The sequence below is a fragment of the Amblyomma mixtum genome, chromosome 5 (assembly GCF_055824585.1).
Source record: "Amblyomma mixtum isolate Tamu chromosome 5, ASM5582458v1, whole genome shotgun sequence".
NCBI classification, from domain to species: Eukaryota; Metazoa; Arthropoda; class Arachnida; order Ixodida; family Ixodidae; genus Amblyomma; species Amblyomma mixtum.
In genome coordinates this window covers 75,669,486-75,692,361 of record NC_143016.1, presented here as the reverse complement: position 1 = coordinate 75,692,361, position 22,876 = coordinate 75,669,486, and the positions used below count along the sequence as shown (strand labels likewise).

The window sequence follows — 22,876 nt, the reverse complement described above, 5'->3', positions numbered from 1 at the left end:
CGCATAATAGGCGCAGCCCTAGTTTGGTTGCGAAAAATTAATTTTTTTTATTTCCGCGCATAATAGGCGCACCCCGAACTTTGCACTGTGATCAATACTGTATTTACACGATTTCAAGCCGACGCCTCGCCGCCCCCCGCCCCCCAATCTTTATTTTAACAGTTTTTGCTGAACTGACTACTAGTCCTCACTCGCGCTGCTGCCGTCGCAGCTGCTGCGGACCCACAGCATGTACAACGACATCGCGTAGAACAGCCGCACACAGTTTTCAGGGATGCTCACTTTAAACGTCTGTTCGGAAAGCTTCATCTCCAGCCAGAAACCTTCCCGACTTAGGCCTGCGAAAACCTCGGCGCTTGGAGTCGTGTACGAAAATTTAGGCACGCCGCAGTCGCAACTGCCGCACTTCTCGGCCACGTCGAATTTCCAACCTGCTGCTCGCTAGCCGTGTTCAAGAGCAAACTCCCAGCCGTGTAGCTATTAAGGTGCTTGCTCGTCGAGCTAAAACAGCAACGCTCGGCGTCAAAGCCACAAACCACGATGAACTAACGCGCTACCGCAGATCCCGGCACTTGATAGCAACAAAAAAAGCTGGAGCTGGTGATGCTGATGGCGATGTGGATAACGAAAGCTCGCTGCGGAGGAAAAAGTTGATGATGACCTTGGCCTCGGGCGCCCTCCGTGGGCGGCGTCTGGAAGCTCCTGTGCGCGTGTGTGGCCTCCGCGATCAAGCGCCCGTTGCGCGCAGCCGGAGCCGATCGCGGAGGCCTTGGCGTGTGCATTTCGAAGGCGATTCCCGCGTGGGTCTTGGAAAGTTTCGGTGCGGCCCTTACACGGATATTTTTTTTTTTAAATATTTTCTTCGGGAAAACGGGGTGCGGCCCGTACATGAGTGCGTTTTAAGAATTGGAAAAACAGCGCAATCAAAGACGAGACACAAGAGAAGGACAAAACACCAGCGCTGTCCTTCTCTTGTGTCTCGTCTTTGATTGCGCTGTTTTTCCAATTCTTAAAACATGTACCAACCAGCCCGTATTTGCCCTCTTCTGGATGAGTGCGTTTATGCAGTATGTTCAATTTTGCGCGTCGAAAAATTTCCAGAAATTTTACCCCGCGTAATAGGCGCACCCCGAACTTTGAGCCGGATTTTCTGGAAAAAAGTGCGCCTATTATGCGAGTAAATACGGTAAATCTAAAGGAATTTACCTTTCTTTAAAAATTTTGGACCTTCTAAAAAAAAACACCTGGTATACATCAGGAGGCCCAAAAGTCGAGACTGCAAATAGGGCCTCTATTTGCAGTCTATTTGCAAATAGGGCCTCCTATTTGCATTTAATTTCATGTAAAACAATTCCTTGAGCACTTTTGCACTTTTTATGCAGGTATTTTGCGGAGAATTTTAAAGAAAATTTGCTGCAGGAAACTCGCTGAAATGTATGCCATTGGATTCTCTTGACACCAAGGAATACAATAAGGGTGAAATTACCATCCTGGCTCTCATAGAACTTGAGTAATAGGGTACTGAAGCTGCCACTTCAGAAACAGGAATACACACTTTCCTTCTCATTTCTGAAGCGACAACAGGTAGGAAGACAATCTCACCCTTATTGTATTCCTTGGTGTCAAGAGAACCCAATGATATATACATTTCAAAGAGTTTCCCGCAGCAAATTTTCTTCAAAGCTCTCCGCAAAATACTAGCATAAAAGGTGCATAAGTTCTCAAGGAATTGTTTTACATGAAATTAAATGACATATTTAGAATCAGCACACACAAATACATATTCCCTGAAGATTTCATAACTGTGACTTCATTAATAAATTTTTTTTTTTCAAGACCAGTGTCCCTCCTTAAATTACAGATGAGATGTTCTGGAAAACATGGCCAGAAGAAAACAAACTTATTAAAGGTGTGTGGGTATTAAATTTCTGGATGTGAAGCGAATAGGAAAATAACAATTGGTCACAAATCAAATAAAATAATTTCAACTGTCAGTACAAATACCTAGTTCAAAATAACGGCACTTTTGCACAAAACACAGGTATGAAAAGAAAATACAAATTTTGTTTTCATCCATCATCAACTTGTCACGCCTCAGCAGTGACAGAACCGCACCACTCCCAAACACACGGGCGCCACGCCAACAACAACCTTTATTGCCCTTCTCCCATCTTCCCGCCGCCGCCGCTCCCCCTCATGATGATGATGATCACTAGGCGATCCGCTAGCACCCTCTCGTTGCATCCCCCGGAACTAGTCCCTCCGCCGCCAGACAGTCCTAACAACGTAATTTGTTATATGTGTAAGACCTACCAGGCATTAAATAAGGAAGTGGGAATCGTATTACCAATAGCAATAACCTTTATTGTGTAGGCTAATAGCTTGTTTACAGTTCTTTGAATAACAATTGCTGTCAGTGAAAAAAAAAGTGACACTTGATGCTTACATCACAAAGGGGTGTACTGAATGCTGTCGTGAAGCATTGTAAGGTGGCTGATATCTCCTTACTGGAGGAGTGACGTCAGTGATCGATGAATTGCTATGCAAGGCACTGCTGGCAAAGTGCAACAAGGTGGCTGATGAAAGCGACGGAAGATCTGGAACTTCAGCTGCAACTTAGCTGCAGCTTCAGCTGCAATGCGACGGGACAATCTCTTGTCACAGTTGTTTTCTTTCGCGCTGCCCAAAACTGGCAAAATAGTTTCGGATTGGAATGGCCGCAAAGTGCGTAAATTTTTCGGACTGAAAAGACTTAAAACAGTTCTGCTTGGTATATTTAGAAAAGAAGAAAAGTTTTTGTGCTGGTGGCAGGAGACTACATGGAACGTCATGCACTAATTAACTGAAAATGTTGGAAAAACCCCTGGAGTTCCCCTATAATTATTCAGAAATTCCAGGCATTCAGTGTGTGTTGATCAGCAGTCATTCATAACGGCCGTACTTTGTGGGTTGGATGTAGCTTAGGACATATCAATTTCTGAGCTCAGTGCGCCTCCAGATATTGACTATTAGTAGTGCTACTGAACCACATTGCCACGCTTAGTTTGTTTTTGGTCTCACTGTTGTAGTATGCTGCGGGGTTGTAGCCTCACAGTTGTACTGCTTGTCTCTCTTTCAGGGGGCAGTGTGTATGGTGTACTTCATTGACTATGGCAATGTGGCCCCAGTGGCCCCCGAAAATACTCGTCCCCTTCCGGACACCTACCTGCAACTGCCAGCACAGGCAGTGCATTGCCGTCTGCATGGGGTGCGTCCTGTGACCATCAACATAGGCTGGGCAGTGGAAGCAACTGCAATGCTGGCCACCATGTTTCAAGGAGGCCCAGTGGTCGCTACTGCACTCAGGCGGGTGAACGACATGCACGAAGTGGAACTGGCGTCAAAGAAAGGTGAGTGTTCCTGGAAGATTCTTGCCGCCGGCACCAGCTGCTTGCAGCCATGGTAGTCCTGCTCCCAAGATTGCTTTCGGGAAGAAAAGGGGGCATCTACTGTGGTCGCGAGTGTATTCAAAGTGTGTGCTCTTCAAGTAAATATTGTGTGGCATGTTCAGCAAAGGAGCTTCCTCTTCAATTATACACCATAAAACATCACGGAAGACCTGTCGGGTGAGACTCTGTCGATAATGACAAACATGACGGTGCAGTACACATTTAAATCATCATCATCATCTGCCTTAAATTTTCACGCTTAAATTTTTCCAGTATTGTTTGCTAACCTGTGAGATTTGGAATCTAAAGGCAAAATACTCCAGAGGGCTTTTAAATAAATGTTTTACTGCTCAAAAGTGCTTGAGGCTGTAAATTTTGGTACTCCAGACTACACCAAGATAGGTGTTTCTCTACTCCCAAGTGCTCCAAAATTTCCTCCAAACTGAGTTTTACAAGTACCATCTCTGCATTTTTCTTGCTCACCATTTCAAACATATGAACCAAGAAATCGTTTGAAGAGGAGCATATCGCCAAGGTTCTACTGCAGCTTCATAAACCTACCACTAAGCTTATTCGCAGTTGCTTGTACCCTACCAGACAAGCCTTTTGTCCAGCGAATCAGATAATGACCCCGACCCCAAGGCATGGCAGAGGGGACTTTTGTCAGCACTCATTTGACATGGCTGTTAGAGAGATGGGGTGCACTGCTTCCTCCTCATCTCCCTTTATGCAGCCGGAGCACCCCTCAGTTGGAGATTTTAGTTCATAACCTCGCACGATTATGGCGGCTAATGGGGTGCAGGGTTGCCATGCAGCAGCCTCCTGTCTCCCTCTCCAAATCTGACAGTGAAAAGGGTCTGTGTGTGATTGCATGCTGGATTGGAACAGGCAGTGCCGAACAGTTTCTTTTATGTGGGCATCGGCTTGTTCCTATTGTGACCCATCTTATTTATGTCAACAGGCCAGAGTTGTCCTTGTTTCGTTCGGACTTTTTTTTTTTTCCTCTTCAGGTGAGGAGCTCTCTGTGTCTTGGCTGGTGCCTGTTGCAAGCCTCTGCTTTCCTCTGCAGGTGGACAAAGTCTCAACCAGCAGCTGGTGGCCAAAGGGCTTGCTGTCAACCTGAATGCAGCTGCGGGCCCCGCGGCTGCTTCAACAGCGGCCTCAGCTGAGGGACCAGGCACGACTCACCGGCGGCCCGAGCGCATGCGCACTGTGTTGGACCTTGTCAAGGTCGGAGACAAGTTGTCCATGCAGGTGACGGTGTCTGCGAAGGAGGTGGTGTGGTGCCTGGCCCTGATGCCCGATCTGGCCACACCCTTGGTCCGTGTGGAGAAGGCGCTGCACGATGAAGCCATGCAACTCGGCGGCCAGAGCAAGGCTTATCAGTAAGTGTGGGGCAGCCAGTGCCATATAAATATGACCTAGTCAGTGTGTTTTGTTTTTTAAAGGGACACTGAGGAGAAATTGAAGTTGGCTTGTATCGACAGAATACCAGCTCCTGATTACGAAAACGCCACTCGTACTGACAACAAAGCTCTTGTAACGTAGAACAGAGCAAGAACCAAAATACAGGTATCGCCGCCACAGGCCAAACTCGCAAGTACAAGCGTCATGACGTCATAGGACAAGACAGTGTTGCTAGAACCAATGGTTCTAGCAACACTAGAACACGAGAAGCCACGAATCACTGAGGCGCAGCCAATGCATGCGCAAATCTCCTTGACGTTGCCAGATGGCGCCACGTATTCGGCAGCTACGCGCACGCCAGCAGCATCGGGATCAATCAGCGCCTGCTCACCGGCGGTAGGCGGGCTCCCGGTGTTCCGCTAACGGTATCAAGGCACGCGGTATGCTAAAGGTGTCTATTTGCGAGAACTTCGTCGACGACTTCGAGAACGGGATCCATCGTAACGCTGGCAAAACGCCGGTGCAAACGTAAATGAAGCGACGGTAGCGACGGCCGTAATAGCCGATAGATGCCTTCAACGTGCGGCCGGCGGTAGCTTTCTTTTTGGCTGCTGCCAGGCTGCACAGCTGGCCGCCAGAAATCACGGAGTCCGCGTTACGTCATGTGCACGTCACTTAGTCCTGTGTCGTCATAAGAGAATCCCAAGTTTGAATCAGAGCGGCGGGAGAAACTTTTTCAACTTCGAATCCAAATTTCTTAGAAATAAATGCATCTTTTGCTGCCGGCCAAGTGGCAACAAAGCCGTGAAGTGCCGAACTGTCGGATTTTGCTGTAAAAAGAATATTAATAGAGCTCTCCTCACTGTCCCTTTAAGGGAGAGACCCCTCTTATACCTACAGTAATCCCTCGTTATAACGAAATCGCTTTACTCGAAATATCGCTTTATTCGAAATTTCTTCCGGTCCCGACCCAAACGCATGCATTTTAAGCCGCATTACTCGAAGCGCACGAAGATCTTGACCCGCTTAGAACGAAGTGGCGAGCGAAGGCACCGCCGCCACTGAGTATAGGCATCGCTGCCGTGGCGGCGACCCTTTGCGCATACAGTGCCAAATTAATACCGCCGCCGAATTAGACTCATGCAGGCATAGAACAGGCAACAAAAGTACCAAACCCACGATCGATGACCTGCCTAGTAACGGACACCAAGAGAATGCCGAGTGTCCCCTGCTCAGCGGGGCCAAATTCCATGGTGCAGCGCGCCCGAAGCGTTAATCTCGGTCGGAAGCACATTCCTGGTGTTCCCCGTGACAGAATCCACACGAAAATAAAGTTTTCCTCGCGCTTTGCGATGCCAGAAAACCGCGGTGTCTTGGATGTGGAAAAGTGGCCGGTCATGCTCAATTCACGCCATTCGACTAGACAAACGGTCTAAATGCGTGGTAGGGTCACTGAATTTTGTTGTTACGGCGGGGACACACGTGCGAAAAGCGAGCGCGATTCACCGCGGCGTGAAGTTGCGAACGGCGTCGCAGCGTCGCCTGCGTCCAGCCTGCTAGATGTCAACGACGGGCTGCCCGCAGCAAACGCAATGTCGGGAAGCGGGAGCCAACGCGAGCACAGAGAGCGGCAGCGTCATTATGACGTAGGGCGCGCTCCTTTGAGCCGGGCCTGCCTGCCCACGGCCGGCCTCGACGCGCGAGCGAGCGCGCGTGTAAACCGGCCGTGGCCTTCCAGCCTTGATGCCGGCCACCGGCATCTGAAAACGCGATAGTATTGTTCATTCAAGTTCATAGCTAGCCCTGGGGGTAGAGGTGATGACTGCAATACAAGCAAATTTCATCCAATAGCCACTTTGGTGCTGCTCCTGCCTGATGTGGTTCGCCTGCAGTCTGCTAGCTTCGTTGCTGAAGGCGTCGCAGAAATCTAACGTATCTTTTGTTATGGGACTGGTTGAGCGCCGGGTGTAGCGCCTTTATTTGAGTGCTGGCCAGTCCCGAAGCGCTAACAGCTGCGGCATCGATGTGAAACCGGCTAGGCTTAGCGGCGACCAGGGCAGTCAGGGAGCAGCGCACACTTTTCACCCGGCGTTCCTGCAGGTGGTGTCGTTGCCGAAAGCTCCACTCTTGCACAGGCATGCTGTCATTGCTCGAATCTAGGAGGCAGACTTTATAGTAGCATGGCTGATTTGTATTTTTCTTGTGCGAACGTGAAGCCGAGCCTGCCGGCCTGTCAATCAGCCTGTATCCCGTCTGGATCACAAAAATGGGCTAAAGCTTGTTCTTGATATAGATAATAAACTCTGGTATAAGAAATTTGAAAACTGTATCATCTTTGAGGATCGCTGACCAATACGGAGTTGCGGGTAGAAGTAACAAATGTGCTACGAGCAAATTTTGTAGTGAAAGCTACATTGTCCATGAACTTGCGATTTCGCTGTGGCAGTGCTCCGAGGAGGCACAGAGACCGACCTTGAGCCATTGCCTAGCAACCACCGCAGTTGTGGCACAATTAAATCTCGACTGTGTTAGCTTTTTTTTCCAGTGGTCGCTTATATCGAATTATCGCTTATAACGAATTTTTTCACCGTCCCGCTGACTTCGTTATAACGAGGGATTACTGTATTTTTATTTGTGAGCAGATTCACACCTAATTTTCACTGTTCGTGCATTTTCATGTGATGATTCCTAAACTGTGAATGTTCCGAAAGTGCAGCAGTTTTTCTCCTTCAGCGAACAGTTTTAGATGCATCATGAAAAATATGTTTCGTTTTGAAAAAGCATGGTCAAACTTTTCTTTGCCTTTGGGAACCCGAACAACGTTCAACATGGACCCACAGCTCCACTGTGATAGAAATGCGACATTGGAGATCTACGGGGATTTGGGAAAGTTTAGAGAGTCAGTAGTGCCTGCAGCTGCCTGGCTTGTTGATTGGCCACTTCTCAGGGCGATTGTACCAATGAGTGTTCGTGTAGTTGGGTGACATTGAACTGCTTGGCCACGGTTGCTACTGCATTCGTATCATATGGACGGCCACATGAAAGTGTTCAGAGCACCCAAATTTTACATTGCGTGCACCATGCACCTTGCTAAGGGAATTCCAGGGCCAGGGACTTCGTCATACTGAAATTCTATCAGTTGTGATCATATCAGCAGGATCCCATAGTGGTATTTTCTTCTGGCCGACCAAGTACATATCTGTTATGCAACTAGTTTCAAGTTACATTGAACTGCAACTCTCAACTTACCTAACCTGAAACATGCCAGTGTGCGCTGGATTACCTCCCCCTAGTTTGTATAGTGGTACCAACTGTAGCCCTTAAGTGTAAGTGATTGGAAGAGATGCCACTGTTCTTGGAGAGCCTAGCTCTCCCTTTGATGTTTCTCATGCAGAACTACCTGTCATTTAAAGGTGTTGTGAATGGTGACTGTCTTGCTGTCACGTGTACAAATTGCGATCATTTTTTCACATTTTACAAAAAAAGAAACATTGCAAATGTTCATCATGCCTGGTCACCTGTGTTTACCGTGCAGGGTGACTGCTGGAGATTACGTGGCTTCTAAATCAACGGAAGATGGGCAATGGTACCGTGCTTATGTGACTGAGAAGACTGCTGACAAGCACACCGTGCGCTATATGGATTACGGCAATGACGAAGACAACACAGCCGTTTTTCTGATGGCAGCGAAGTACAGGGAGGTTCCAGCTGCAGCAGTCCGTCTTCTTACGTCCGACCCTACATCCTTCAGAATGGGGCAGCTCCTTTTGTTCACAGTGGAATCGATTGAGGGCCGCACAATTCGAGGAACTGCTTCATCTGAAGAGGACGGCAAGTCAGTCGGTGGATTAGGTTTGGTGCCTTGGAACGCTGACCTGTTCTCAGGAGGATCTGCCAAGTCTGCTTCATCCAGCCCACCTACTCCTGTAAGAAGGCCTTTGGCTTGCCTGACTTGACATCTGGGGACTAGATTGTGGGGGTTACCTTGGGAATTATTCTCACTAAGTTGTTTATTTTTGTTCTTTGTGCATTAACATAACTGTAAATTATACCTATTTTACGGGCTTCAAAAGCTGTGCAGTTATCCCATGGTTCTTGAATTGGATGTCCTTCTTTCTTTTTTTCTGTTTGTTCTTGTGTACGCATTATGTCACCAGCAGTTGATTCATTGTGCTGCGAGATGTTTTCTTACACAGAAGAGGTAACAAGTTTGAGAAGGGTGGCATCAGGAACAAATGTGCTTAGATTAATTGCAGGGCTAGTTATTTCCACATCCTAGGAATTGCCACGGTGCACAAAAACAGATGTGGACTGACAGGAAGACGACGCAACTACGCAGAGGCCAGCACCTCAGCACGAAGTGTCCTGGCCTTGTCATTGTCTGTTTTCCTACTCTGTGGTGAATTCGAGCTTTCTGCTTTGTCACTGCGAGAGCGGTAGCCTGGACCCATAGCAGCTTCTGGAGTACAGTTAAACTTCGAAATAACGAAGTCTGGAGCATCCACATTTTACTTCGTAACATTGAAATCTAGCTACATATTTCATCTCGCCATGCAAGGAATCCTTCAAAATATGTTGTGAATCTCTCATGGATAAAACCTTTTTTTCCAGTGAAAGCATTGTGTAGTCTGATGCTTTCTTCTCCAACAACCGCGTTGCACCTTGTTAGTTCATTCCACCACAGAAGAAATGCCTTGTGGCTCATGTTGCGAACTTGCCTCAGCACATCTGTCGCTTCCGAAAGGTGCATTTCAAACTTATGCTTAAATTAAGGTATTTCTGGTGTCACAAGGATTAACATTACTTTTTCAATGATAAAGCTGCCAATTATCATACCTGTAATGGACCCACCTCATATTCAAGTTGGCTTTGCCACAATGAGCTTTGCCCTAATCATGGCATCACTGGCCATCAGTGAAACGAGGATAAAGTGCTACTTGGTGCGTTGCTGCTTCACTGGTGCCCATAGTGTTGTTACGAAAATGCTGTGAAATTCGTGACCTTGCTGCGGGTGTGTGAATCTGGTTTCACCCAAAAACAAAGGGTCCTTTGCTTAAGGGGGGACACTGGTCTTGAAAAGAAAATTTTATTAATTTAGTCATAGTTATGAAATTTTCAGTGCACATGTATTTTTGTGCGCTGATTCTAGATATGTCATTTAATTTCATGTAAAACAATTCCTTGAGCACTTATGCACTTTTTATGCTAGTATTTTGTGGAGAGTTTTGAAGAAAATTTGCTGTAGGAAACTCGCTGCAATGCATACCATTGGCTTCTCTTGAGACCAAGGAATACAATAAGGGTAAAATTATCATCCTGGCTCTCATAGAACTTGCGCAATAGGGTACTGAAGCTGCCACTTCAGAAACAGGAATACACACTTTCCTTCTCATTTCTGAAGCGACAACTTCAAAACTCTATAACTTAAGTTTTATAATAGGCAGGAAGACAATTTCACCCTTATTGTATTCCTTGGTGTCAAGAGAACCCAATGGCATACATTTCAGCTAGTTTCCCGCAGCAAATTTTCTTCAAAACTGTCCGCAAAATACTAGCATAAAAAGTGCATAAGTGCTCAAGAAATTGTTTTACATGAAATTAAATGACATATTTAGAATCAGCACACAAAAATATATATTCCCTGAAGATTTCGTAACTGTGACTTCATTAATAAAATTTTTTTTTTTCAAGACCAGTGTCCCCCCTTAAGCCACCTTGTTTCAGCTTTAAAAGTTTGATTGCTAGTGTTTGTGCTCATTGCCTGCTCTTGGGTGTCGATGGCTGTAAACTGGTGCCATAATATGGCTTTTTTTGAGTTAGACCCACCAAAAAACACAAGCACAAACAGCATTCCAGCAACCAAGTACAGCTACGGATGGATTTTTCAGGCTTGGTAGGACATGAAAAATGGCCCGGATAATTGAATGGTCCAAAAAATATGTTCAGCGGTTTTTCAGTGAAGTTCGAAATTACTAGTCCAAATTAATGAAGTCCAAAAAATTCCTCAGTGAATGTGGTTTGTTGCTTAGTGGAATGAGTGAGCAGATGCCTGTGATGTATATTTTGTTTACAGAGGAGGCAGCTCTGGCTGTTACGCTATCTAGCTGTGGGGTACCAATATGCAATGCATATATGCTGTCCCCATTCCTTCTTATGCCCAGCTCTCCCCCACTGAGCCTGCCCCTCCCAAGCCTGCCCCTGCCAAATCTGCCCCTGCCACACCCACCCCAGCTGAGCCTGCTTCCACTCCTTCTGCCCAGCCTGCACCAAGCCTTGAGTCAAATGTGGATGCAAAGGTCCTGCATGTGCCCCAGCGGAAGCTCCCGTCTGACAAGCCTGACATGGTCCTAGTCTGGAGGACGCCAGATGGGCTCTTCGTGCAGCAGCAAAGCTTGGCTAAGGAGTTGCAAGAGATGATGGGGGCACTGAACGCCTGGGTCAAAAGCCAGAGTCCTGAGCCTAGCATCACAAAGTACTCCAAGGGGGACTACGTCTGTGCATTGTTCAGCGAGGATTCCATTTGGTATCGAGGACAGGTACTTCTGCTCTTTTTCTTTTTGTGTGTGTGTGTGTGTGTGTGTGTGCATGTGTGCGTGTGTGTGTGCATGCATGCGCGCTCAAGCATACTCCATCGGTAGTAACCTCGTTCAGAAAGCTTTCTCTGTGTATTTATGAAAAGAAGTTCAGAACAGTAGATACTTTTAAATTAGGAAGTTGGAGGCAGTGCTGATAATGACTTTTCTTTTTTTCAGTACTCAAACAAAAGTACTCCTTTTTCGATTATGAGCTACAGAAGGCATTAAAAGTGGTACACATTTGGCAATGTGGTGTTCTGCTATCACCTGACTTTTTTTGTCACTTTTTTTATTGCCCTGTGCCCTATTTCTTTTAACTGCTCCCTGTCATGTTTCTTGCGACATCCTTCCTTGTGGAATGCCTTGCAACTTCTGATTCTTGTTGTTGTTGTATTTGACCTGCATGAAATGGCTGTCTACTTATTTGGAATGTATTTTTGAAGGCTCTTGTGGTCTCTTGGGCCAAAAAAGTTTTGAGCACCCCTGTGATAGGCACCATGCACGAGGTGTCCCATGCGCTGGACTCGTTCTGGAATCTCGAACATGCGGTGCCGCATTGCTGCTAACTCGTCTTGTGCATTCAGCATTCGCACCAGAACGAACAAAGCGTTATGCCGAACATAAAACTAGAATGTTGTGCATCCATGCTAGCGCCGCCCGCCATGCTTAGGCACTATAGAGTGCGCCATTCGGCCAGTGTCGCTAGGCCTAGCGTGCTTCGTACTGACGCTGCAGGTCTAACCTCATTACCAGTTTACGATCACACAATCACCTCACATTAAAATGGACGTAAATTGATTTCCGCAAGGCATTCAACAGTGATACGCATGGAAAAACAGGCCAAGTTAACGCCACCTCACATTGATGGCGGTGGGTCACACATGTAATGAGCTGCTCTGAACCGTTGGTCATTCGAGTGCCAGAGCTTCGGAGGAGCTTGTGGCATTTCCCAGTAAACTGATCTAGCAACCTGTTTTACTTTTTGCGGTTAATTCGTACCGTCGTCGTCGTTTGCGGTTAATTCGTACCGCAGCATCCATACCTTCATTGTGTTATAGATTTGAAGGATTCACCGGGATTGCACTAATGCGTCATAAAAACGTATTGCCGCATAAAAAAAAAGGAAGCATAATTGGGGCTCCGTTGCAGTTTAAAACTTAAATATAATGGAAAAACGCCAGTCTCATGCAAGGGCTGCACCTGTGAACTTGAAACTGGTAAAGTAAATGCACAAAGTCTGTGCAATGCAATTGGTCATTTTCTGTTCACAGTTGTTGAATTTTGCTGAGTTCGTTGTTTTTGAACTGTTTAAAATCTTGAGCATGTGTCTGCACAGGTGTTCGCCCAGTGGACCACTAACCTCTAACAATAGGCACTTGTGTATGCTTCACGTTGTCTCTTTTGAGGGGAAATCAGATAGTGTGCGAAAATTGCTCATGCACGGACATGCTGATCTTTGCACTTGGTCACTTGGTCACTGGTGCGCAGGTGTTGAGTGAGCAGTCCCCCGACGGAACGTACCTGGTGCTGTTCATAGACTTCGGCAATGGGGAGCGGCTGCTGGCATCTTCACTGCGCCCGCTGCCTCCGAACTTCGCAGAGAAGCCGCTCTTTGTCTTCTGTGTGGTGCCCCAGAACGTGCCCACGGAAAATCCCCGACTGGCAGCTCTGCTGCAGCAGGGGCCATTCACAGCCGTGCAGGTGGACACCACCCGGGCAGGTCTGCCACTTGTTAGACTGGAGCGCAAGGATGGCACCTGCCTCAACGACCTGGTCAGCCGTGCACCTCACAAGGTAACCGACTTGATTTGTACAGAGGTTTTTGCGGTTTAAACTACAGTCAAACCCACTTATGGCAATATTGAAGTGCGAAGGAAATATTGTTATAACTGATCTTATTATGACCAGGTTATGTTAAGGGCGACATGGGTCTTAGAGCATTTTTTTTATTTGCGTACCAAATGTAATGAAACTGCACGGACTTATTCAGTTTTTTTCTGCTGATTACAAATATGCAATTTGTTTATTTCTAGGCCAATCAGTTCCTGAGATATTAATATATATCATGCCATTGTCTGCTCAAACAATAGAAAAAAAATGAGCCGACAGAAATTTAATTTTAATATGTGGGTAGATACTACAATGTGTGAGGAATGCAACGCTGGAAGCAGTTTTCAGTTTTTTGTCCGTGTGGACAAATGGGCTTAATAGTTTAGTTTCATGTGTGTCGTGTTTTCTGGCTCTATGAAAACTAACCTTAAGCCCATTTGTCCACACGGACAAAAAACTGAAAACTGCTTCCAGCGTTGCATTCCTCACACATTGTAGTATCTACCCACGTATTAAAATTAAATTTCTGGCAGCCCATTTTTTTTTCCATTGTTTGAGCAGGCAGTGGCATGATATATATTAATATCTCAGGAACTGATTGGCCTAGAAATAAACAAATTGCATATTTGAAATCAGCAGAAAAAACTGAATAAGTCTGTGCAGTTTCATTACATTTGGTCTGTAAATAAAAAAAAATGCTCTAAGACCCATGTCCCCCCTTAAAAAGAATAAAAAAGGCCGCCACCGTCGGAAAGTGAAGGAACGAGTGTTAGCTGTTTGGTTTACTAGAATTGATATGAATGAGATCAAAGTACGTGGTAGGTGGTTGTTCCTACAATGCCATTGTAGATGCCGCTGTGATCTCAGGGTGGTAGCAGACCCCACGAAATCTCAAAACTTGATGAGTAAGAGCTAACGCTCTTAAAAATGACAAACTTGGAGCATTTACCATATTTACACGATTGTAAGCCAACTTGAATATAAGTCTGCTCCCCCCATATCGCATGTCAGGGAAAAAAATGTTGCTCATGAGCATATTCCAAAGTGAAAATGTATTATTCACTGTACCAGACATCCACGCTTGCGCCATCGTCCTCATTAGTGCTGTCGTCGGCATCGCTGCTGCAGTCCCATAGCACGTTGTTCTAATGTCATCGTCCGGCAAAATCCCCCACCTCCGGATAATTAGGAAATTTATCCTGGTCCCTTGAAGTGTGAATTGATGTAGTTTTATTGTAATTGGAGTTGTATTGCATTGGTATGCCTAAAGCACCGGTGGCTGTTCAAAGCTTACGTTTTTATTTTCTGCATGAATATCAAACTTTGCTGAATATTGAACCTTTTGAGTACTGGTAGCAAGAAAATGTCTTGGGTACTAACCTGCACTGCTTGCTTTTTCTTACTGCAGGACCCTGCACAGTCGACAGCGACTGGGTCAGCAGTGCAGGAGGAACTGCAGAAACCACCTGTTGCAGTCCAGACCCTTGTAAACGTTCCTGATTGTCCCCTTCCCAAGGGACCATTCGATGCTGTTATCGCAGCAGTGGAGGGCAATCTCGTCTACATCCAGCCTATCGTTCGTGCCTCGGGCCTGGTGAAGGTCACGGAGGCACTGGCTAACAAAGCCCGGCGAGACCCCGGCTACAAGTTCACCGAAACACCTCCTGTCAACCAATGTTTGCTGGCCCTCTACTCAGAAGATGAGCAGTGGTACCGTGCCCGCGTGGTCTCGGCAGATGAAAGCGGCTCCATGGTATACTACGCTCTCATAACTTTCTGCAGAAGTGTTCTTTAAAAGCTTTTAGTGTTCAAGGGCTTCTTGCCAGTCTGTGAGTTTTTCATCGCCAGTTTTTCAACAAGATTAACGTATGAATGACTTGCTCGTAACCTATTTTCATGCCGCCGCGGTGGCTCAGTGGCTATGGTGCTCGGCTGCTGGCCCGAAAGACGCGGGTTCGATCCCGGCCGCGGCGGTTGAATTTCTTTGGAGGAGAAATTCGAGGCCCGTGTACTGTGCGATGTCAGTGCACGTTAAAGAACCCCAGGTGGTCGAAATTTCCGGAGCCCTCCACTACGGCGTCTCTCATAGCCTCAGTCGCTTTGGGACATTAAACCCCATAAACCAACCAACCAACCAACCGTAACCTATTTTCTTTGTAGAATGAAGCCTGAAATTTTACCTTTTGACTGGTTGTCGTCTAGTACTTGCTGTTCGGTTCACACTGCGATTTCAGGCACCTCATTACTGAGTAGCAGTTGCAACTAGAAAAGTGAAGATGTTTCCAGTTCTGTTTGGCCCTCTTGCCCTTTGCTGCTCCTAGTCCAACTGGTCCACTTTCTTCTGCAGGTGCGGGTGCAGTTCTTGGACTACGGCAACACAGAAACGGTGTCCGTCAAACTGTTGTTGCCGATGAAGGAGGAACTGGCCAAAGAACCTGCCTGTGCCCTGGCTGTGCGGCTTGAGGGCACATCGGTGCTATCGCCCAGGGCCGGTGAAATCCTCTCCAGAGAACCACGGGTGGTGGTGGAGTTGGTTGACAGCGGGGACAAGCCACCGCTGGTCCGCCTCATGCTCAAGGGAAAGTGCATCAACTCCACAGCTGCCTGCTCCGAGCAGGTATCTCCAGTGAGTGGAATTACTTGGCCTTGTTGTTTTGCTCCAGAATTTCCAGCATCACACCTTTACTTATACTCCGTCCCACAAGATGTTTGCAGCGCTACGAAAGGTAGAGCTCTCTCGTCCAATCAGCATGGCGCGCTCTACATTAGTGTGTTCCTACGCGCCTGTGTACGAGGCCCGATCCAGGTGGCTCGATCGATATGAAAGAAGGCGCACTAGTAGTTAGCTTCTTTCTACCTCTAGCAGGTGGCACTTGATGTCTTTTTATTCTTTCTTTGGTTTGTTTTTGGACAGGCGGACGCCCGTTCCAAAGGGACTAGCCCCACTTTTTTTTTTTTTTTTTTTGTCATGACCTGTTCTCATCAATTCCTCTGTTATCACGTCACAGTAAATTTCAGTAATCGTGTCATGTGCATATAAATTTATTTACTTCAGCGTGCCGAGGCAGCCAAATGTCGATGGTGGCGAAATGCAAAACAAGCCCATGTGCTGCGCTAAAATCGGCGCACGTTAAACGGGCTCGATCGTCTCATCGTCCTCATCACAACTGAATTCAGCACTGCTGGTTGTGTCGTCCTCCAGGTTGACAACAATGGCCGGTCCCTGGTCAACAACATCGTTGATGATGTGGTCCGGTTTTCTCATCATATCTTCCTCACTGATAATATGCTGCACGTAATTCTTCCATTTCTCAACATTCACTTGCGTGATGCCTTGCCAAACCAGAGGCTCGACGTCTTGGAGCTTAAACGTCTTGTTTTGGCTGGCCACGAAACCCTTGACGTCGCTCCAGACAAGCTCTATCGGGTTCACTTGGCAGTGGTACGGTGGCAGGCACACAACGAGATGGCCAGCAGCTTCAGCAATGCAGTCCACACGGTATCGCTCCCCACCTGTGTTCACACTGCTGACAAGCTGCATGAGCTCGGCCTTCACCATGCCGCTGCTCCACGCGACACCTTTTCTGGACAGCCAAGCCTGTATGTCCTTTTTGAGGCTACTCATCCGCGGCACTTTATCCTGCTTCACAGAATGATATGGCGTGTTGTCCATCACTATAACGCTGCCGGGTGGTAGTAGTGGGAGAAGTCTCTTGGAGAACCAGTTTTCATAGTGTTCCCCGTTCATTTCCTCGTGGTGATCGCCCGAATTTTTCTTCGCTCGGAAAACTTCCGCTGCGCCTTCGACAAAACCTTGCTCACTATGCGTCACAATAAGCCTGCCACCTTTGCCACTGGGGTTTTGTAGACCAGTCGACAGTCCGGATCGATGCGCTTGGTGTGCAGATTGGATGGTGCAGTCAGTCCACACTCGACTTCGCGTGTGGCCGGCGTTAACCCACGTTTCGTCGGTGAAGAAAATAGGCCTACCCTGGCGTCGCAGCTCCGCTATCTGATGCAGGTATCGGCGGCGACACTGCACAATGTGCGTCGCTTCGGTTAACATCGCATTCCGAAAGCGCTTCTTGTATCGGAAGCCAAGTTTCTTCAACATCCTCTGCATTGTCGCTGCGGACAAGGTCGGTAGCGTGTCGTCCTCTTCGGAATGCGCAACCACCTTCGCAATAGTTGGAATTTCCCCTCTCTGTGTCGAAACACGCTCGGGTCAAAATCGTCCAGCTTCTTCGTCCGCTCGCGGCCTCTTCTGCCAGCACGCTTCTTCGGTGACAACACTCGGTCCGCCTTCAACGTCTCCGTTGTCTACTTGTAAAGCGTTCGCTCGCTCACCTGCGTGAGTTTTGCCGTCCTCTTGATGAGCGCATTTGTACTCGAACTGCCCCCGCACTCGACGCGAAGCGCTTCAAGAGCATTTAAAGCCACCTGCTTCGCCTGCTTGGGGAAACAGCGCACTGTCGGTGTAGAGCACACAGGAGACACAGCAGACTTGACCGATGCCTTGTTGGAGAGTGGCGACGCATCACTACCTCGCAGCAGGCCTCCGCAGAGCTGTGTCCGTATGGGCTTTGTCTGGTAATATCACCAGTGATTGAAACACTCTCTACCATTTAAATATACCTGTCCAAACCATGTTTTAAGTTGCTATGTTTATTGTTTTGATTAATAGTCACGCATGCACTCCTCAAATATTCGAGGGACTATTTTTTTGTTTCTGCAGTCCTGATTGGACAAGAGAGCTCTACCTTCCATAGTGCTGCAAACATCTTGTGAGACGAAGTATATGCTAGGCTTCCTGTATAATGCTTTGTTTGCTCAACTGAGTATTCTTTGTGAGGGTCCCTTAAGGGCCTGTCACACTAGGCCAACATTCAGCCGATTCGGTCTGCCAAAACCCTGTAGTGATGTCTGGCTCTGTCACAGACTGAAACTGTTGGCCAGACATCACTACAGGGTTTTGGCAGACCGAATCGGCTGAATGTTGGCCTAGTGTGTAGTGATGTCTGGCTCTGTCACAGACTGAAACTGTTGGCCGCCGCCGCGGTGGCTCAGTGGCTATGGTGCTCGGCTGCTGACCCAAAAGACGCGGGTTCGATCCCGGCCGCGGCGGCTAGAATTTCTTTGGAGGAGAAATTCTAGAGGCCCGTGTACTGTGCGATGTCAGTGCACGTTAAAGAACCCCAGGTGGTCGAAATTTCCGGAGCCCTTCACTACGGCGTCTCTCATAGCCTTAGTCGCTTTGGGACGTTAAACCCCACAAAAAAACAAAAAAAAAACAAAAAACAAACAAAAAAAAAACAAAAAAAAAAAAGAAACTGTTGGCCGAGTATTGGTGTCCACGCCAGGTCTCCCTCAAGACGGCAGTTGGCCGATGGTCTGCTGACTCCCATGTCGCTGTAGCGAGACAAGACTTGGCCCTTTCAAACTCGTGTCTTCTTTTATCACTACTGTTCCTTTCCTTTATTATTTTATTTTATTATTATTTCCTCCTATGCGAAATTCATGGGCTGGTACGCTTTATAAATCCCACCATAGCAAAAACACTCCTTAGCAGTAGTAGTGATTTTGAACCTAGATTGAGTGCCGCCTAGTACTGCTGAGTGGCTTTGATTGCTGGGCCAGAAAGGCATGGCTCGAAAAATAAATCCAGTCGCTCGCAGGTAAATAAAAAGGGAGTGATTATTTAAGGATAAAAAATTTTTTTTTTAAATGTAAAATGAAATTCTCAACCACGCGGATTCGAACTAGGGAGCTCCGGATTAAACTTCTTGCATAATTGCGTACTGTGCCCACGATGCCATGAAGGACAGATTGATTTGCTGCCTTCAGAAGTACAGATTTGAAGTGTGACACTCGCGACAGGAGCAAGGCAGGCAACGCATGTGCGAAAACTTGGCCGGTGCGCTGCACCGATTGTCACTTGCGAACTGCCGCCCCACTGCAAGCACGGACAATGGAGCGGCAAGCATCGATGCGTTGTTTGACTCAAGCTCAATGTGCACACTTTGCCACCTCGCAGCAGTGACCGACTGCTGCTTGACTTAGTGTTGAGTTCGCACCAGAAAAGACTAAACAGCCATATTATCAGAAAGGCTGCTTGCTATACTCAAGTAGCTACAAAGCATGCCTGCGAAAGTAGCAAGCTTTCGGCAATGGCGGGTCGCGCCGAGCGACGAACTGCGCTGCTGCCTAGCTGCCCTGGTCGTCGCTAGGCCTATACCTCGTTTTGCATCGATGGCGCAGCGGACGCCACTTCAGAAGTCTCCTGCGCTATAATAAAATGTCTGCTTTTAATATCGCTTCGCTGTCAATAGCATCAACTCGCAATAAACTAAAAATATGCTCAGTTTGCGTGATGCCTTTGGCAGCGGAGCTAGCAGAGCGCTAATTTTGGCTGAGATAGCAAGAACTGTGGACTGGGCAGGCTGCCAAGGATGCGTGGACGCTCCCATACTCAGTGCACATAAAGCACTTTCCACGAGCTTGGTTTTCCACCAGTCATGTGCGCTAAACGACCACCATGGGTCTGGTCTGAACAGATGCTTGCCTTTGTTATGTGCACTTTTGGGAAATGTGGCTAACTATAGCGTGGTTTAAAGGAGTATAGACAACTAATTTTGGTGGCATGTTTTCTTCTCTACAACGGTGCAGAAGACAATAATAGCATGAATCACCATGTGGTCTTCGCCTACGACCGCTAAATAATTTGTAATCGAATTTTTCTGTCGCAGTGTTTCAGTTTCAGCAGCCGAAGATGGCTATGACATCAAAGTGTGGTTATATGTCTCGTGAGGCGTGGAAAAACTTCAAGCGCTGCTTCATCATTTTAATTCGCCGCAGTGCTGAAGCCAGCCTTCCTCAAGAGCCTGAAGGACAGCGAGCATAGAAGCAGCGATTATATTGCAGTTTTTTCATGCCTCATGTGACCTATAACCACACTTCGATGTCACAATCACCTTTCGGCTGTTGAAAGCGAAACTGAAACAGCACAAGAAAGAAATTCGATTATAAATTATTTGGCACTCATAGAAAAGCACCACGCGGTAACCCTTGTATAAAAATGCCTTAAGCATCATTACAAAGAGGAAAACACGCACACAAAAGTTGGTTGTCTATACTCCTTTAAATGTTTGGGCTGCTGTATCGTTGGCTTCCACACTGCTAAGCGAACACACTGTCACCTCGTTTTCTTTGTTTCTTTTTTTTCTTTTTAAGGCACCAAAGAAGGCATACTTGGAGAGGCCCCTGCCAACTGAACGCACCAAGGCAATCGTCACACATGTTGATATTGGTGGGCTTGCCTGTCTGCAGCGGTTCAGCCTGGCTTCGGAATTGCAGGCTATGATGAGTGAGCTGAACAGCTCTGTTCCCACAACACCCCTGCCTGCACCATCAGTCGGCGATGCAGCGTGTGCACGCTATCCTGCGGATAAGCTCTGGTACAGAGCCCGCGTGCTCTCCCCACCAGAGGACAGCAAGTGCAAGGTGTCATTTGTGGACTTTGGCAATGACGACTTTGTGCCACTCGCCGATATCAGGGCACTTCCAGACAAGATGATGGACATACAGCTTTTTACCAACTGTGTGGCGCTGCACGGAGTGGAGGCAGTGAGCGATGACTGTGTGTCACAGTTACTTAATGTTGAGGTCGAGTTCGAGGTTGTGGACTCTTCAAGCCAGCCGTGCAAGGTGAAGCTGTTTGCAGGGGACCAGTGCCTGAACGACCTGATTGAATGAAACCTAAGTTGAAGTTTGTGAAATTGACGTTTTTTTGTTTCGTAGTTAGGCTGTGAAGCCAATATTGTGTTCCTTAACAGTACAGATAAACTATTTGTGCTACTTCAAGCTTTTGTTCATTTCAAACATGCATCTCTGACGTAAGTAACCTGCCTCAAATGCAGCTTGCATTTGTATGAGCTCAGTGAACAAGTACCCCAGCTGACCGTAGCCATGGCATAACTACTCCACCAAATAACCTCCTGTTTTTTGGCATCTGCCAGACAGCACTGCCTGCCTGTACTGAAGTGAGTGGCATGTGACGCATTGGTGGCCCTGGAGTTGCTTTGCAGGTGCATCTTTCGGAAATTTGATTTTTCACACACCCTGACTAGGGAGCAGACCACTGTCTTTTTTTTCTTTTTTCTTTCCAAAATAGTTTGTGGTTGCCTGCTGTGGCCCATTGATGACCTTGGAAATTCAGCACAAAGAAAGCCACATTGCTGCTTTTCATTAGCCTCCATGTTTCTGTCCCACAGGCAAGTAGCAGTAATATACAGCTGTTATATACTTTTCTCTTGAGGGGTAATGGTAAAGTGCTGGTCATGATCTGAGTACCTGCCAAATGCTTTCCAACTCATTCTTAATCTCCTGGTTATTTCACTCTCATGGCCTGGATCTGCGGTCACTGCCTGCCCTAAGTAGATGTCACTCTGCCTATCGTAAACTGTTGTTCCCTTCTGAAACTTGAAAATTACTTCAGTTTTTGTGCATATTCATTTTTGGACTCACTGTTCTGCTTTGCCTCTTTAGGTTCTTAATTATGATTTGCAATTTGTCCCCTAAGTCATTAGTGAATTGGAGATTACTAAGGTATTATCCATACTTTTATCCCCAACTTTTCTCAATCCGATTCTCTGAATACCCCCTGTAAGTACACGGTGAATGGTACTTGAGAGATTGCGTCTCCCTACTGAGCGCCCTTCGCTATGGTCACTGTGTAGCCATCGTATTTTCCAGTACCTTTACATATACCTCTTCTACACCCTGGTTAGGCAATGACTGCTGGGGTTTTAATTGAGTAAACTGCTTTTTCGTAATCTGTGAAGGCTATATATATAGAAACAGTTAGGTTGGTTGTATTCTGTGCATTTCTGTATCGTACAGTTAAGGGTGTGAACAGTCTATTGTACAGTAACCTTTCCGGAAGCCTGCTTGGTCCTTTGGTTGACTGGTTTAATGTTGACCTAATTTGCTTAACGATTACCTTAGTAAATACCTTGTAAATAGACTAGCTGCTCGGTCTATTAACTGATTCCTTATAGCAATTTTGAGGGTTTCATAATAAAAATTATTTCTTCAAGAAGTGCTAAGTGCACTGCGCATTGTACTACATCAAACTGTAGCCTATTGATTATACCTCCGAACGGAAAAAATTGAGTTGCGCGAACCCTTTAGTTTTAGAAAATTTTGGTTAAATATGCTTGCAACACAAAAAAAAGCATAAAAGCAAAACAAAAAGCCGCTGCATTTAGCCAGAAAGAATCGCAAAAAAATTTTTTCCGTTGCACATGTTGGCTACCATTCTTGTGACTTTCAGTTGTGTACATAATACACTGCTCTTTCCGTGGCCTTTCCTTTCAAGTTCCGAAATATGAGTGCTGTGCAACTAGAGAGGGCAGTCGCATGAGGAAATGAAGTGGAGGTAGATGGATGTGCTGAGCATTACACTTGTTCAGAGTTCTGTTCTTGTTTTTTTTAGCAAAGCTTACAGTTACTACTTTTTCTTTTTTTTTTGGGGGGGGGGGTGGTAGTAAATGAGTTCGACCATTGAAAAGGGGCTAGGCCCCCTACCTTGACATCATAATCAAAAATCTGCTGCCCGGCCACGGTGGCTCAGTGGTT

At 46.8% G+C, this 22,876-nt stretch overlaps 1 protein-coding gene across 9 annotated transcripts in view; it reads left to right on the top strand.

The window, feature by feature from the left end:
- The window catches only part of LOC149342715 (tudor domain-containing protein 1-like), a 47,736-nt gene extending 26,636 nt beyond the window's left edge, over positions 1-21,100 (top strand). For 8 of the 9 annotated variants that reach the window (XM_089545182.1, XM_089545181.1, XM_089545179.1 and 5 more), the window contains 8 exons: positions 3,119-3,389; positions 4,498-4,813; positions 8,371-8,761; positions 10,997-11,371; positions 12,899-13,204; positions 14,649-14,993; positions 15,588-15,866; positions 20,471-21,100. In XM_089545182.1, coding sequence (XP_089401308.1) covers positions 3,119-3,389; positions 4,498-4,813; positions 8,371-8,761; positions 10,997-11,371; positions 12,899-13,204; positions 14,649-14,993; positions 15,588-15,866; positions 20,471-20,992 — 2,805 coding nt within the window. In that variant the 3' untranslated portion in view covers positions 20,993-21,100. The remainder of the gene's footprint in view (positions 1-3,118; positions 3,390-4,497; positions 4,814-8,370; positions 8,762-10,996; positions 11,372-12,898; positions 13,205-14,648; positions 14,994-15,587; positions 15,867-20,470) is intronic. The other variant, XM_089545180.1, reaches the window with a different exon arrangement.
- Positions 21,101-22,876: the final 1,776 nt, after the last annotated feature.